This window comes from Heteronotia binoei, chromosome 15, assembly GCF_032191835.1.
Source record: "Heteronotia binoei isolate CCM8104 ecotype False Entrance Well chromosome 15, APGP_CSIRO_Hbin_v1, whole genome shotgun sequence".
NCBI lineage: Eukaryota > Metazoa > Chordata > Lepidosauria > Squamata > Gekkonidae > Heteronotia > Heteronotia binoei.
In genome coordinates this window covers 3,607,608-3,620,441 of record NC_083237.1, presented here as the reverse complement: position 1 = coordinate 3,620,441, position 12,834 = coordinate 3,607,608, and the positions used below count along the sequence as shown (strand labels likewise).

Here is a 12,834-nt window from a genome sequence, read left to right as displayed (position 1 = left end):
CTAAATTTCAAAACGGCACCTTTGAAACCTCCATTCTGAGGGGCACTTTAGTGGGGGGCGGGAGGTAAACCTAAACGGATTTTTTTAAGGCAATAATGGAATCCGATCAGTAGTACTTTCTCCAATGCAAACTCTTCCAGCCTTGGGTCTTCCTCCTTAAAACCTCTGTCCCCCCCCTCCCACAGTATTGTCTGAGGCATGTTTTTTTTTTTTTTAAATGAATGACAAGGAAATAAATTTGAATTTTTGCATGGAAATCATTAAAGGAATGACTGTCTGAATCAATGCCTGGGAATCCCCAAATTCATTTCCACCGACCTGTGTGAATGGGTAAGTAACCCTTCCGGGTTGACACTGAGTGCAGCTCACCCACTAACAGATCCCTTCCGCTGTGAGGCTTGAAGCCCGGAAACGGGGAGTATGTTACCCTCTTAACCTCACCCATACCTCATTCCACAGTGGAATCAGTTGACTTGGGGTGAGGGGCTGAGGTGTGGGGGTGGGGCTCAGCCCTTTTGTAGGCAGAGAGAGAAAGAGGGGGAAAGAGGGGGTGAGATGGGCCAGGAAGTGTGGAGGTCAGATCCCTCCTGCTGTCAATCCTAGCCAGGCCAGAATCCATCGAAAGGGGAAGATCACCAGGAGAAAAGGATCCATGTCCCAGTAACCCCCTGATTGCTGGCGGACGGCTCAGGCACTGACCCCGCTGTCAAGCGTCCGGGGCTAGGGGGAGGGGGGGAGGGATGTGGGGTGGCTCGTCCCGTCCACCCCAGCCGTGCTGAGTTCTCCCCTCCCCACCTCGGGGCTGGAGACGCAAGCGGAAGGTGCTCAGCTGCCCCTCCCGCTCATACTTTGTAGTAGATGTTGGCCGGGCTTTGCGGCGGCATCTCTTGGACGATGTAGACGGGGTGGCCGTAGTCCCCGCTCACCTTCTCGTAGTGGGGGCAGAAGGCGCTGTCTGAAGTCCTGAGCGGGATGATGATGTCGCTGGGCTCGGAGCCGTTGTTGTTGCCCCCGCCGCCCCCGCCCCCCCGCTTGGGGCTGGTCAGGGTGCTGAGCGACAAAGGCGGGTGGTGAGACTCGCTGTGCTTGGCCCGGCGGCGGCGAAAACACAGGGCTCCCGTCACGGCGGCCGCCACCAGCAGGACGAAGGCAGCTCCCCCGGCGGCCCCGGCGATGATAGGTACGTTGGACTGAGGCAGGGGCCCGTTCTCTCCCCCCACTTTGCCTGTGGTGTTTCCAGTTGGAGGTCCTGTTGGAGGGTGAGAGGAGGAAAAAGAACATAAGAACAGAAGAGAAGCCATGTTGGATCAGGCCAAAGGCCCATCCAGTCCAACACTCTGTGTCGCATAAGAACATAAGAGAAGCCATGTTGGATCAAGCCAATGGCCCATCCAGTCCAACACTCTGTGTCACATAAGAACATAAGAGAAGCCATGTTGGATCAGGCCAAAGGCCCATCCAGTCCAACACTCTGTGTCACATAAGAACATAAGAGAAGCCATGTTGGATCAGGCCAATGGCCCATCCAGTCCAACACTCTGTGTCACATAAGAACAGAAGAGAAGCCATGTTGGATCAGGCCAGTGGCCCATCCAGTACAACACTCTGTGTCCCATAAGAACATAAGAGGAGCCATGTTGGATCAGGCCAACGGCCCATCCAGTCCAACACTCTGTGTCACGTAAGAACAGAAGAGAAGCCATGTTGGATCAGGCCAATGGCCCATCCAGTCCAACACTCTGTGTCACATAAGAACAGAAGAGAAGCCATGTTGGATCAGGGCAGTGGCCCATCCAGTCCAGCACTCTGTGTCACGTAAGAATAGAAGAGAAGCCATGTTGGATCAGGCCAGTGGTCCATCCAGTCCAACACTCTGTGTCACAAAAGAATAGAAGAGACGCCATGTTGGATCAGGCCAATGGCCCATCCTGTCCAACACTCTGTGTCACATAAGAACATAAGAGAAGCCAGGTTGGATCAGGCCAAAGGCCCATCCAGTCCAACACTTTGTGTCACACAGTGACCAATATATATACACACACAGTGGCTAATAGCCACTAAGAGTGCTTAGTGGAGACATCCTAGAAGCCCGGGTCTCTGTCCGAGTATTCCCATTACATCAGCAACCTCCTGCTTGCTTCCCTGACAGCTCAGCGACCCCAGCCAGCTCCCCATTGCACAAGGAAACCTCTACCCCAGAGATACCCAACAGAGTCCTCATGGGCCCCAAAGCGTGGGTCAACACTTTTCCCGCGGGACTCAAGGGTTTTTAGAAAGTGGGTGGAGCCATGCAGGGCTTTTACCTATCAAGGCTTCTGATTGGCCACTGGATATTTGATTGTCTGTGCAGATTTAAAAAAACAACATTGTTTTGGCAGTTGCTACCCCTACAGCACAAGAATCTTCACTGAGTGACTGGGGTTCAGCTGCGGCAGCCATTTTGCAGCCGGCTCTGCCTCCTGCGGCAGCCATTTTGCGGCTGCGTCCATCACATTGTGTCGGAATTCCACAGGCGCCCGTGGGCTCGAAAAGGTCAGGGACCCCTGCTCTCCTCCACCTACCAGACACCGGGAGTCCCTGGGAAGGGGGATACCAGAGGCCTCCCGGGGTACGTTCTTGGAAGAAAGAAAAGGTGGCCTTTTCCGTGTTCCAGAGAGAGTGAGAACTCCGAACTGGCAGATCCAATGCAGTGGTGCTTCCCCACGCTGCTGGGATGGCCCTGGCGTAGAAGAAACCTTCCCGTTTGTAGAAAAACAGGGAGCAGGCTAGCCCGAACCTTTGCGTAATCCCTTCCACTAAACGGAATACGGAGTCGTTTCCTATAAATTATGTTTCCTGAACCGCTCCCTGGGCCATTAAGGAGAGCAAGATCAGACTTGCTGCCTACGTCTGCTTTTGATTCAACATGGACCAGGTTTGGGGGGTGGGGAGATAGAGGGTTCCTCTTAGGGGGGCAAGGTCAGACCTGAAGCCAAGAGGCCACCCCTTCCACCAGACAACTACCCTTGCTCGGCACAGAGTAGAGAACCCCGGAAAGAACGGCCGTTGTCCATCCGAGAAAGGACCGGGCTCCTTACAGGTACTTCCCCAGTCACCGCATTTCCACAGAGGAACTGCTGCAAACTCGGCTAGAGCAGACATGTCCAAGCCGTCCCGCTCGGCGGGGAAGGTGCTCGTTAGTGTCTGTCGACTCTGGTTAATGGAGCTAATTGCCTCCCCGATACCTCCCCTGGCCTGGCTCTGCAGGGTTCATTTCAACCATCAGCATCAATAAAGCTCAATCTGCACCCCGGCTCCCTCGCCGTTCCCTGCCACGGAAGAGAGAGACGGGAGAGCAAGACTCTCCGCTGCAGCTGGGCCCCCAAAGGAAAGAGGCCTTGCCCTCTCCCTCCCCGGCCACGGCTGATAGCCCCTCTCCGCATTCTGCCTCCTCAGAGGAGCCAATTGGCTCAGGGCCGTCCGGGCACCTGGGAAACGGGATACCCAACCCCCCCCCCCCCGGTGGGTCTTGGAATGAAAGAGCGGCTTAGGTTGCTCAGTCCAATTGAAGAAATATCTGGAGACTTTGGAGGTGGAGCCAGGAGACTTTGGGGGTGGAGCAAGGGTGTGACAAGCATCATTGAAGTCCAAAGAGAGTCCTGGCTGTCACCTTTAAAGGGACTGCACACCTTTTAAATGCCTTCCCTCCGTTGGAAATAACAAAGTTATAGGGGTACCTTCTTTGGGGGCTCACAGAATTGGACTCCCTGGTCCAATCTTTTTGAAACTTAGAGGGTACTTCAGGGGGAGGCACTGGATGCTATGCTGAAAATTTGGTGCCTCTGTCTAAAACAACACCCCCCCCCCCAGAGCCCCAGATACCTGCAGATCAATTCTCCATTATCCCCCCCCTCCACTTTCTGATAACCTTGAAGCGGGGGGGGGAAGGGGAGGGCTTCCAATCTGGGGATCCCCTGTTCCCACCTGGGGATTGGCAACCCTAGATACCAGAAGCCACCCCCACCCCCGAGTGTGTCTTGGAAGAAAGAAAGGGTGGGCTTTCCCGTGCTCCAGAGGGACTGAGAACTCCAGACTGGCAGATCCATTCCAATAGAGCTTTTCTACCCTCTCACCCCAGTGTTTCCCTCTATTGTCTGGCAAACATTTGTAGCACAGTTTCGAGGGGTAGGTAGGATGGCCTGAAGCTGAAGAATCAGATTTGAATCCAACAGCACCTTCCAGGGCTTTTTTTGCAGTAGGAACTCCGTTGCCTATTAGGCCATACACCCCTGATGTAGCCAATCCTCCAAGAGCTTACAGTAGGTCTTGCAATAAGAATCCTTTAAGCTCTTGGAGGATTGGCTACATCAGAGAGGTGTGGCCTAATAGGCAAAGGAGTTCCTGCTACAAAAAAAGCCCTGGAACTGTCGAAGCCGACAAGATTTCGGGGGCACGAGCTTTCAGTATCTGACTAAGGGAGAGGTTTGACTCCGGAATAAGCTTTCAAATCCCCAGGTCCCAGCGGGGGCTCCCCCACTTTTGCAGGCTTCTTCCCACCCCTAATCAGCTGGCTGGTGGGGGGGGGAAGCCCCACCTCCCTCACAGCCACCATGTGCTTTTCCACTTCGGGAGGCTTAAGGAGACTCTTGGAAAGGCTCGCTTTTTAGAAGGTGTGTGTGCCTTTAAATCTAGGAGCCAGGCTGAATGGGGGCGGGGTGAGCCAGCAGAACATGGCTGCTCCTAGTAGCTGTGAAAGCAGCCCAGACCCTCTGTTTGTTTTACAATCTTTTCAGAGGTTGTTTGCATAGTAAAGGGTAAACTAGAACTTTTGGTTTCCGTGTGTTCGTCTGAAGAACTTGGCACTTCAGCAACTTGTGAGTAAATTGCCCCAGTGCGACCACATAAGCGTGGGATTGCAAACTCTTAATTTTGGCTGCTCTCTCTTTCTTTCACTGTGTGAGTGAGAGAGAGGGAGCGTACACAGGATGTGCAGCTGCTTGGGGGTGAGGAAATGCTGTATTCAGAGGAACTACAATGCTGCATTTTTATTTCTTTGTTTTAGGGTATGGGAAAGTCTCCTGGCCCCACCCCCAAAGTCCCCAGGTGTTTTGGGAGTTAGACTTGAAGCTCGCACAAAAGTTCATATCTCAAATATTTTGTTGCTCTCGAAGGTGCCAGAGGACTCGAATCGAACTATTTATAGAGTAGAACAAAATAGGAGTCAATTGCACCTTTAAGACCAACTTAGGTTTTATTCAAAACGTAAGCTTTCGTGTGCATGCACACTTCTTCAGAAAAGGAGGAAGGAGGAGGAGGAGGAGAAGAAGAAGTGTACATGCACACGAAAGCTTACGTTTTGAATAAAACTCAGTTGGTCTTAAAGGTGCAATTGACTCCTACTTTGTTCTACTACTTCAGACCAACGCGGCTGCCTATTTGGATCTATTTATAGAGTAGACGGGGTAAATATTCCTTCAAAGCAAACATGCCTGAAATGCTCACTTGGACATTCTACGGGAGAGGCAGAACATACTGTTAGAAAGCAGTATTTCTTTTGGCCCTGGGGTTGAGGAAGGAGGCCATGGGGTTAGCACGTGGGGCCCCCGGGCTCTCGTGTGTTTTTTCTCCACACCACAGGCATGGGGGCTGTCCCTGGGCATACCTGGGTTCACCTCCTTGCTGGGCTCAGCAGCACCTGACGTCCCTCGCTCCTTCTCAGCGGGCGTGTCTGGAACTGACTTCTGGGATTTCGAGCCCGTGTTGGGATCTGGGGTCAAGGGCAGAGAGAGAGAGAGAGGCGGGTGGGCAAACGCGGAGCCAGCGGCAGAGGCAGGGAGACCGCAAGGGGGGCCCCCTCTCCCATGCAGGTCACCACCTCCCCCCTCCCTGCTCTGGCACCCAGGGGGTGTGCAGGTCTGTCTTTGCAACCTAGGCTAGTGAGTCCAAAGCAGCTGGCTTTTGAGCCCTACGGAATTCCAGAACAGGCAGAAAGAACATGGTGAGTTCTGAATACCTGGAATGCCAGCATTTTTAACGCTCTGCAATTCAAAAGGTACGGCTTGATTGTTTTTGTAACTTCAAATGGTGAAGTCTGGGCAAACCGAGGGGTGTGACAGGGACAGAACCCATTGTAGCCCCTCCTGCTACGGGGGGGGGGGGGCAGTCAGACACTGCCTTTCAGAGGTATCGCTCACAACCGACTCTCCCCGCCCCCCATGCAAAAGCTATGATGCCCTTTGCACAGAAGGGGTTATCTTCTGATCCCACCACCTTCCCACCCCACCCAACCTGGACAAATATTAGTAAACCCCCTTTTCCCCCTCCCCACCCCACCCCAATCAATGACATTAAACAAAGAGCTTTTCCTTTTCTTTCTCACTCTGCCCCCAGAGCTCTGGCCAGCCAAAAGGACTCCTTTCAGTTGGCTTTATTACTGAGCTGGGAAAGATTTCCCAAATTTTGAAACTGGAGGGGGTGGGGAATGTTTTCAAATTTAAAAACCAAACTTCTGAACGGTGGAAATTTCAAATCTAATCTGAACTGTAAGAAAAAGAAGAAGAAAAAGAAGAGGAGGAGGAGGAGGAGAAGAGGAGGAAGAGAAGAGGAGGAGGAGGGAGGAGGAGGAGGAAAGGAGGAGGAGAAGAGGAGGAGGAGGATGAGAAAGGAGGAGAAGAAGAAGAGGAAGAGGAGGAGGAAGGAGAAGGAGAAGGGGAGGAGGAAGGAGGAGGATGAGAAAGGAGGAGAAAGGAGGAGGAGAAGAGGAGGAGGAAGAAGGAGGAGGAGGAGGAGGAAAGAGAAGGAGGAGGAGAGAAGGAGAAGAAAGAAAGAAAGAAAGAAAGAAAGAAAGAAAGAAAGAAAGAAAGAAAGAAAGAAAGAAAGAAAGAAAGAAAGAAAGAAAGAAAGAAAGAAAGAAAGAAAGAAAGAAAGAAAGAAAGAAAGAAAGAGACCAGGGTGGGTGAGATGCAGGTTTGCCTTATGTGGCGTTTGCATCCTGGTTGGGATGAATCTCCACACAGAGAGAAAAGGATCCTGGAGCTGTGCGTTTCCGCTCCCCTTGGCTCCCGTCCTCTGCCTGCCCCTTCTCACTGCCTTGGCAATCCTGAGCTCATCGGAAGAAGCCCCCAGGTGTACCAGGCCTGGCTGGTGCAGCAGGCTTCCCAATTCCAAAGGATTCTGAAGACAAACAGGAGCCAAAGAGCCAGCCCCGAGGCGCAAGTCCTCTCCGTGAGGAACCGAGAACCCTCGCTGCCCTCCTTGCCTGTTGAGTTCCCCGGTTTCCACTCTCTTCCCAGGAGTCCCGGCTCCCAGAATGCTCTGCTCTTGTGGAGTAGACACCACTCCCATCCCAGACACCCCAAGATTCGAGGAATCGATTCCTTCTTCCCCACCAGCTTCAACCCCCCTGCTTCTGGCCCTTCTCCCCCCCAGCCCCACCCCCGGCAACTTACGCTGGCCGACTTTCAAGACGACTTTCATGCCTTTCGACAGGCAGGCGCCCCCCTTCACGTTCTCCAGCCCTTCCTTGGTGCCGTCAGACGTCGCTGTGGGAGAGAACAGAGGGATCAGCCACAGCATGCCAGGTAGCAGAAATATAAACTTTATAAAGGACACAAACACAATTAAAGATTTTTTTTTTTAAAAAAAACCCTTAAAATAAAACATGCTTAAAACATTAGTACTCGTTGGTCTTAAAGGTGCTGTCTTTGTATCTCTCCCATGGGATCCAGGGAAATGGGCAAAGGAAGCTCTGGCTCTTTCCTTCCTTCCCGAGGGGACCAGGAGGGGGAGGAGCCTCAGCCAATAGAAGGAAGAGAGGCTTGGCTCAGGAGCTCTGCTGTGCGATTGAGAGAACCTGGCAAAGCAAGCTATTTCTCCCCAAGGTAAGGAGCCTCAGCCAATGGAGAAAATAGAGGCTTTGCTCTGTGGCTCCTCTGCAATACAGTAAGCCTGGCAAAGCAAGCTATGATGCAGAAGGAAGCAAGAGAGAGGAAGAAGGAAGCGGTTGACAGCCAGTTGCTCGGGGGCCTGATAGGAGCCCTCTGGGGGCCTGATTTGACCCCCAAACAGCCTTAGATATAGGAAAGTGAGAGACGGAAGACGCTCAGGTATATTTTTCCCAAGCTAGATGACCCTGGGGGTCCCTTCCAACTCTGTGATTCTATGACATGGAGAAAGATATGGGGGAAGGGAAGTGTCATGATCTCAGCCCTCCAAGGAAAGGAAAAGGAAAGGTCCCCTGTGCAAGCGCCAGTTGTTTCCGACTCTGGGGTGACGTTGCTTTCACAACGTTTTCACGCCAGACTTTTTACGGGGTGGTTTGCCATTGCCTTCCCCAGTCTTTTACACTTTCCCCGCAGCAAGCTGGGGACTCATTTGACCGACCTTGGAAGGATGGAAGGCTGAGTCAACCTGGCTACCTGAAAACCCAGCTTTCACTGGGGATCGAACTCACGTCGTAAGCAGAGCTTAGGACTGCAGCTTTAACACTGCGTCACGGAGCTCTTTCTGCGCCACAGGGCTCTTCAGCCCTCCAAAGACCTGCTTAAATTCCTTTAATCGCTCCAGAAGGGTCAAAGCAGAAAGCGGTATTAAGAGGACCACTGGGGATTAGGCTACGGGGCAAAAGGAAAAGGCTCTTGATTCCAGCCTTCAGACACCTTCCAGTTTATGCGTTCTCACCTTCTTTCCTCCCCCAGCCTAGAGTTGCCAACCTCCAGATGGGCAGAGAAATCCAAAGCACAAGGCTTGTCCGTGAAAACCAGCCTCCGTACAATCAACACACTCACCAAACCATTCGCCAATTACAAAAGCATATATTAGTTCATGATAAACCCTACAATTAGTCCTTAGCAAAATAGGGAATGTGTTCAACAAGAATCAATCCAGTCTTTATAGCAATCATTGCTCAGTTCGTTCCAAGGAATCCTGGTGAAAAAGTTGTGGAATTGGTCAATGTCTCCCAATAGATGCAGCCAGCCATCCGAAAGGTTGAAAAGAAACAAGGCCGTACTGGAACCCTTGTTTCTCACAGGCTTCTTCAAGCTGCTAAAATCCTAAATGCATGACGAGATCGTATAAAATGTTAAGCAGTATACATACAAGCCACAAATCTTAATACGGAGCTAAAAAGTTAAAACATACCTTTTTACAACATTTTTATACCCTGGGCAAAAAACGCCATTCCATTACAACATTGAAAGGCACTTGAATAGTGCTGGAGAAAAACAGTTATGTGGCATATATGTAACAGAAACTATATAAATACACAGGACCAGTCGATTACAGAAAGCATGTTAGATCCCAATCATTAATTAGCCCATGAGGAGTTAAAGTTCTTAATTTAAAAATATATTGAGAGACATTGATCAATCGCAGAAATTTACAATCGCAGAAATTTACAATCGCAGAAATTCACAGAACAACCAGCACATTCCACAGAACAATCAGCACAATCAACAACTATCTTCCTTTTCTTCACACCCCTTCCAACCCTCCCAGCAATTAACACAGAACAATGGTCACATTCAACAGCCAGTTTCCTTATCGCTACCCTTCCAGGATGCCCCACCAAACAATGGGCACATCCACAAACCTATTGCCCTTTCACCACACCCCCTCCAGCCTAGAAATAGCAGCTCTCCAGCAGCCCTGGCCTCACTCAATGTACAGCAGCCAAGAAGGTCAGAGCGCCTGCTCCGGCTGCAACGCCACTGAGGATGTTCTCCGCAGCCGAGAACGAAACGTCTGGAAGGAAAACTTTCTCCAGTAGAACACGGCACTTGAGCCCGAAAGATTCTACAATCCCTATTGATCAATCGCACGACGATTTCACCAGGATTCCTTGGAATGAACTGAGCAATGATTGCTATAAAGACTGGATTGATTCTACCATTCATGGTGGACATGCAGAAGGGCAAAAAAAGATTGGATCAAAGTTTATGAGTTCCTTCAAGGAGTGTTGAAAACGGGGATTCAGTTTAAGCCCCAATTTGTATTGTTATCTTTGGTTAAGAAAGACGTGATTAAAGAAGATGTTCATTTGGTAATTCACATTCCCACCGCCGCGAGAATGTTATATGCAAAATATTGGAGATTAGAAAAAACTCCAAGTATGGGAGAATTAATAGACAAGGTTTTACAAGCTGCAGAAGCAGATATACTTACGGCGATAGTTAATGGGAAATAAAAAAAATTGGCTAATCAAAGATGGGAGAAACTATATATTTGGATACAAAATAAAGCTAAAGATGAGGAAAGCAAGTAATGGGTTAAAAGGTGCAAGAAACAATTAATAGAGGAGAAATATACGAAAAAGGAATGATTAGATTGTAAGAATATTAACTATTGTATAAATTTATGAAATAATCTACCTTTGCTCTCTGTTTTAATAATTTTGCGGTTTTCTGTATTTGCTTAGTTTGTTTGTTTTTTAACTGAATTATGAAATAGGACACAATAACAGGTTGTATGGTATAAGATGTAATGTAACTGTAGAATTACAATCAATTAACTGGGGGTTTTTTCTTTAAAAAAAAAAGACTGGATTGATTCTTGGTGAACACGCTCCCTGTTTTGCTAAGGACTCGTTGCATGGTTCATCAAGAACTAATATATGCTTCTGTAATTGTTGAATGGTTTGGTGAGTGTGTTGGTTGTACGGAGGCTGGTTTTCACGGACAAGCCTTGTGCTTTGGATTTCTCTGCCTATAATTGCCATGATTCACTTTGTGGATTGCACAACCTCCAGCTGGGGCCTGGAGATCTCCTGGAATTACAGCTGGTCTCCAGATGACAGTTCCCCAGGAGAAAATGGCAGCTCGGGCATTGCACCCGGCTGAGGTGAGTTCCCTCCTCAAAACTTGCCTGCATCAGGCTCCGCCACCCAAATCTCCAGGAATTCCGCAGTCCAGAACTGGCAACCCTATGAGCCCCACACCCTCCTGCTGCTCAGATGCTGTGTAATATTTAAACCAGACAAATGTTTGCACAGGGGAAGTTCCCCTCTTGGTCTGATAACATGCCAGAAGCCACAGAGAGGAGCAAGGCGTCATAACGCCCCAGGCTCTGCCAAACCTCGACTAAGAGCTGCCGAGGAAAGGTCAGGTTCCCGTCCAACAGCCACCCACCCGCCTGGCACAGGGCTGCCAAACACACCATGCCAGACCTGCCCAGAAAGCAGTGCCCGATTAAAGGTTTGAAACACTTTCCCTATGAAGAAAGGTTAAAACGCTTGGGGCTCCTTAGCTTGGAGAAATGTCGACTGCGGGGTGACATGAGAGAGGTTTACAAGATTATGCAAGGGATGGAGGGGGGGAATGGTCAATTAGAAGAGATTGGATTTATATCCCGCCCTCCACTCTGAATCTCAGAGTCTCAGAACAGTCACAATCTCCTTTCCCTTCCTCCCCCACAACAGACGCCCTGTGAGGTAGGTGGGGCTGAGAGAGCTCTCCCAGAAGCTGTCCTTTCAAGGACAACCTGTGAGAGAGCTATGGCTGACCCAAGGCCATTCCAGCAGGTGCAAGTGGAGGAGTGGGGAATCAAACCCGGTTCTCCCAGATAAGAGTCTGGGCACTTAACCACTACACCAAACTAGGTTTATTATATGCCTGATGTTGGTGGAAAAGGCCTCCGTCATCCCAAGGCACCAGCCAGTCGAAATCCTTTTCCACCAACGGGGACCTCCCTATTTGAAGAAACCTTCCTCCAGGTTGTCTGTGAGAGGTTGGGATGCTTTGGCACTTTGAGGTGGATAGAAATCCCACACTGCTACCTCCGCCCAGCTTCCCACGTTCATGGCTGCCTGTTCTGATCAAGAGCTTAACCAAAGGCAGTGGGTTCTTGCCTTTGCCACATTGGGGTCTTTGCGTCCCCAGTCCCATCCCACAGTGGCTGTTCAACCTTCACTTCTGGCTTTTACTTCGTGGGCAAGCCAGCGTCTTAGTTGGCAATGCTTGCCAGCCGCTTCAATCAGCGGCTTGTCGCTTCTCTCTCTGTTTCTCCGCCGCGCCCTTCACTTCACTTTCCCTTGTCTCATTCATTTTGCAAAGGCTGTCGTATACAAGCACAAAACCTGGCATGATTGATCCACGTTCCCTGGAAGAAGAATTCCTTCCAACGTTCGCACATTCCTGGAGGTTGGATATAGTCCCAGCAACTTCACAGAATCCTGAGTGATGCCAAAGGATACAGGAACGGAGCAGAGGGCTGAGCATTTAGAAACATTCCACAGGGACAGGGCCGGATGGAAATCAAATGGGCCCGTGCATTAAAAAGGGCTCCCAAAGGAAGAACCGGGGGAAAAACAGCCTGTGTGAATATTAGGAGACAATGCAGTTCTAATCAGGGCTTTGTTTTTTCTGGAAAAGAGGTGATGAAACTCTCAAGAGGGAAATGAAGGAGAAACACGCAGGTGCCCCTCATAAACTTTTAAACGAATTTTGTTTCCACTAAGAGGTTCCGGAACTCTGTTCCACTGGATTCCTCCAGGGGAAAAGCCCTGGTTTGAATAATGTTTTAAGAATGTGTGTGTGTGTTAAGTCAAGCCATGTGTGTTAAGTCGAGCCAGTTTGGTGTAGTGGTTAAGTGCGCGGACTCTTCTCTGGGAGAACCGGGTTTGATTCCCCACTCCTCCGCTTGCACCTGCTGGAATGGCCTTGGGTCAGCCAGAGCTCTCACAGGGGTTGTCCTTGAAAGGGCAGCTGCTGGGAGAGCTCTCTCAGCCCCACCCACCTCACAGGGTGTCTGTTGTAGGGGAGGAAGGGAAAGGAGATTGTGAGAGCCAGTTTAGTGTAGCGGTTAAGTGCGTGGACTCTTATCTGGGAGAACTGGGTTTGATACCCCGCTCCTCCACTT

At 50.3% G+C, this 12,834-nt stretch overlaps 1 protein-coding gene across 2 annotated transcripts in view; it reads right to left on the bottom strand.

The window, feature by feature from the left end:
- Positions 1-361: 361 nt before the first annotated feature.
- LOC132584231 (ephrin-B3-like) overlaps positions 362-12,834 on the bottom strand; it is a 154,410-nt gene continuing 141,937 nt past the window's right edge. For both annotated transcript variants that reach the window (XM_060256047.1, XM_060256048.1), the window contains 3 exons: positions 7,428-7,520; positions 5,642-5,746; positions 362-1,249 (listed from right to left, as the gene is read on the bottom strand). In XM_060256047.1, coding sequence (XP_060112030.1) covers positions 843-1,249; positions 5,642-5,746; positions 7,428-7,520 — 605 coding nt within the window. In that variant the 3' untranslated portion in view covers positions 362-842. The remainder of the gene's footprint in view (positions 1,250-5,641; positions 5,747-7,427; positions 7,521-12,834) is intronic.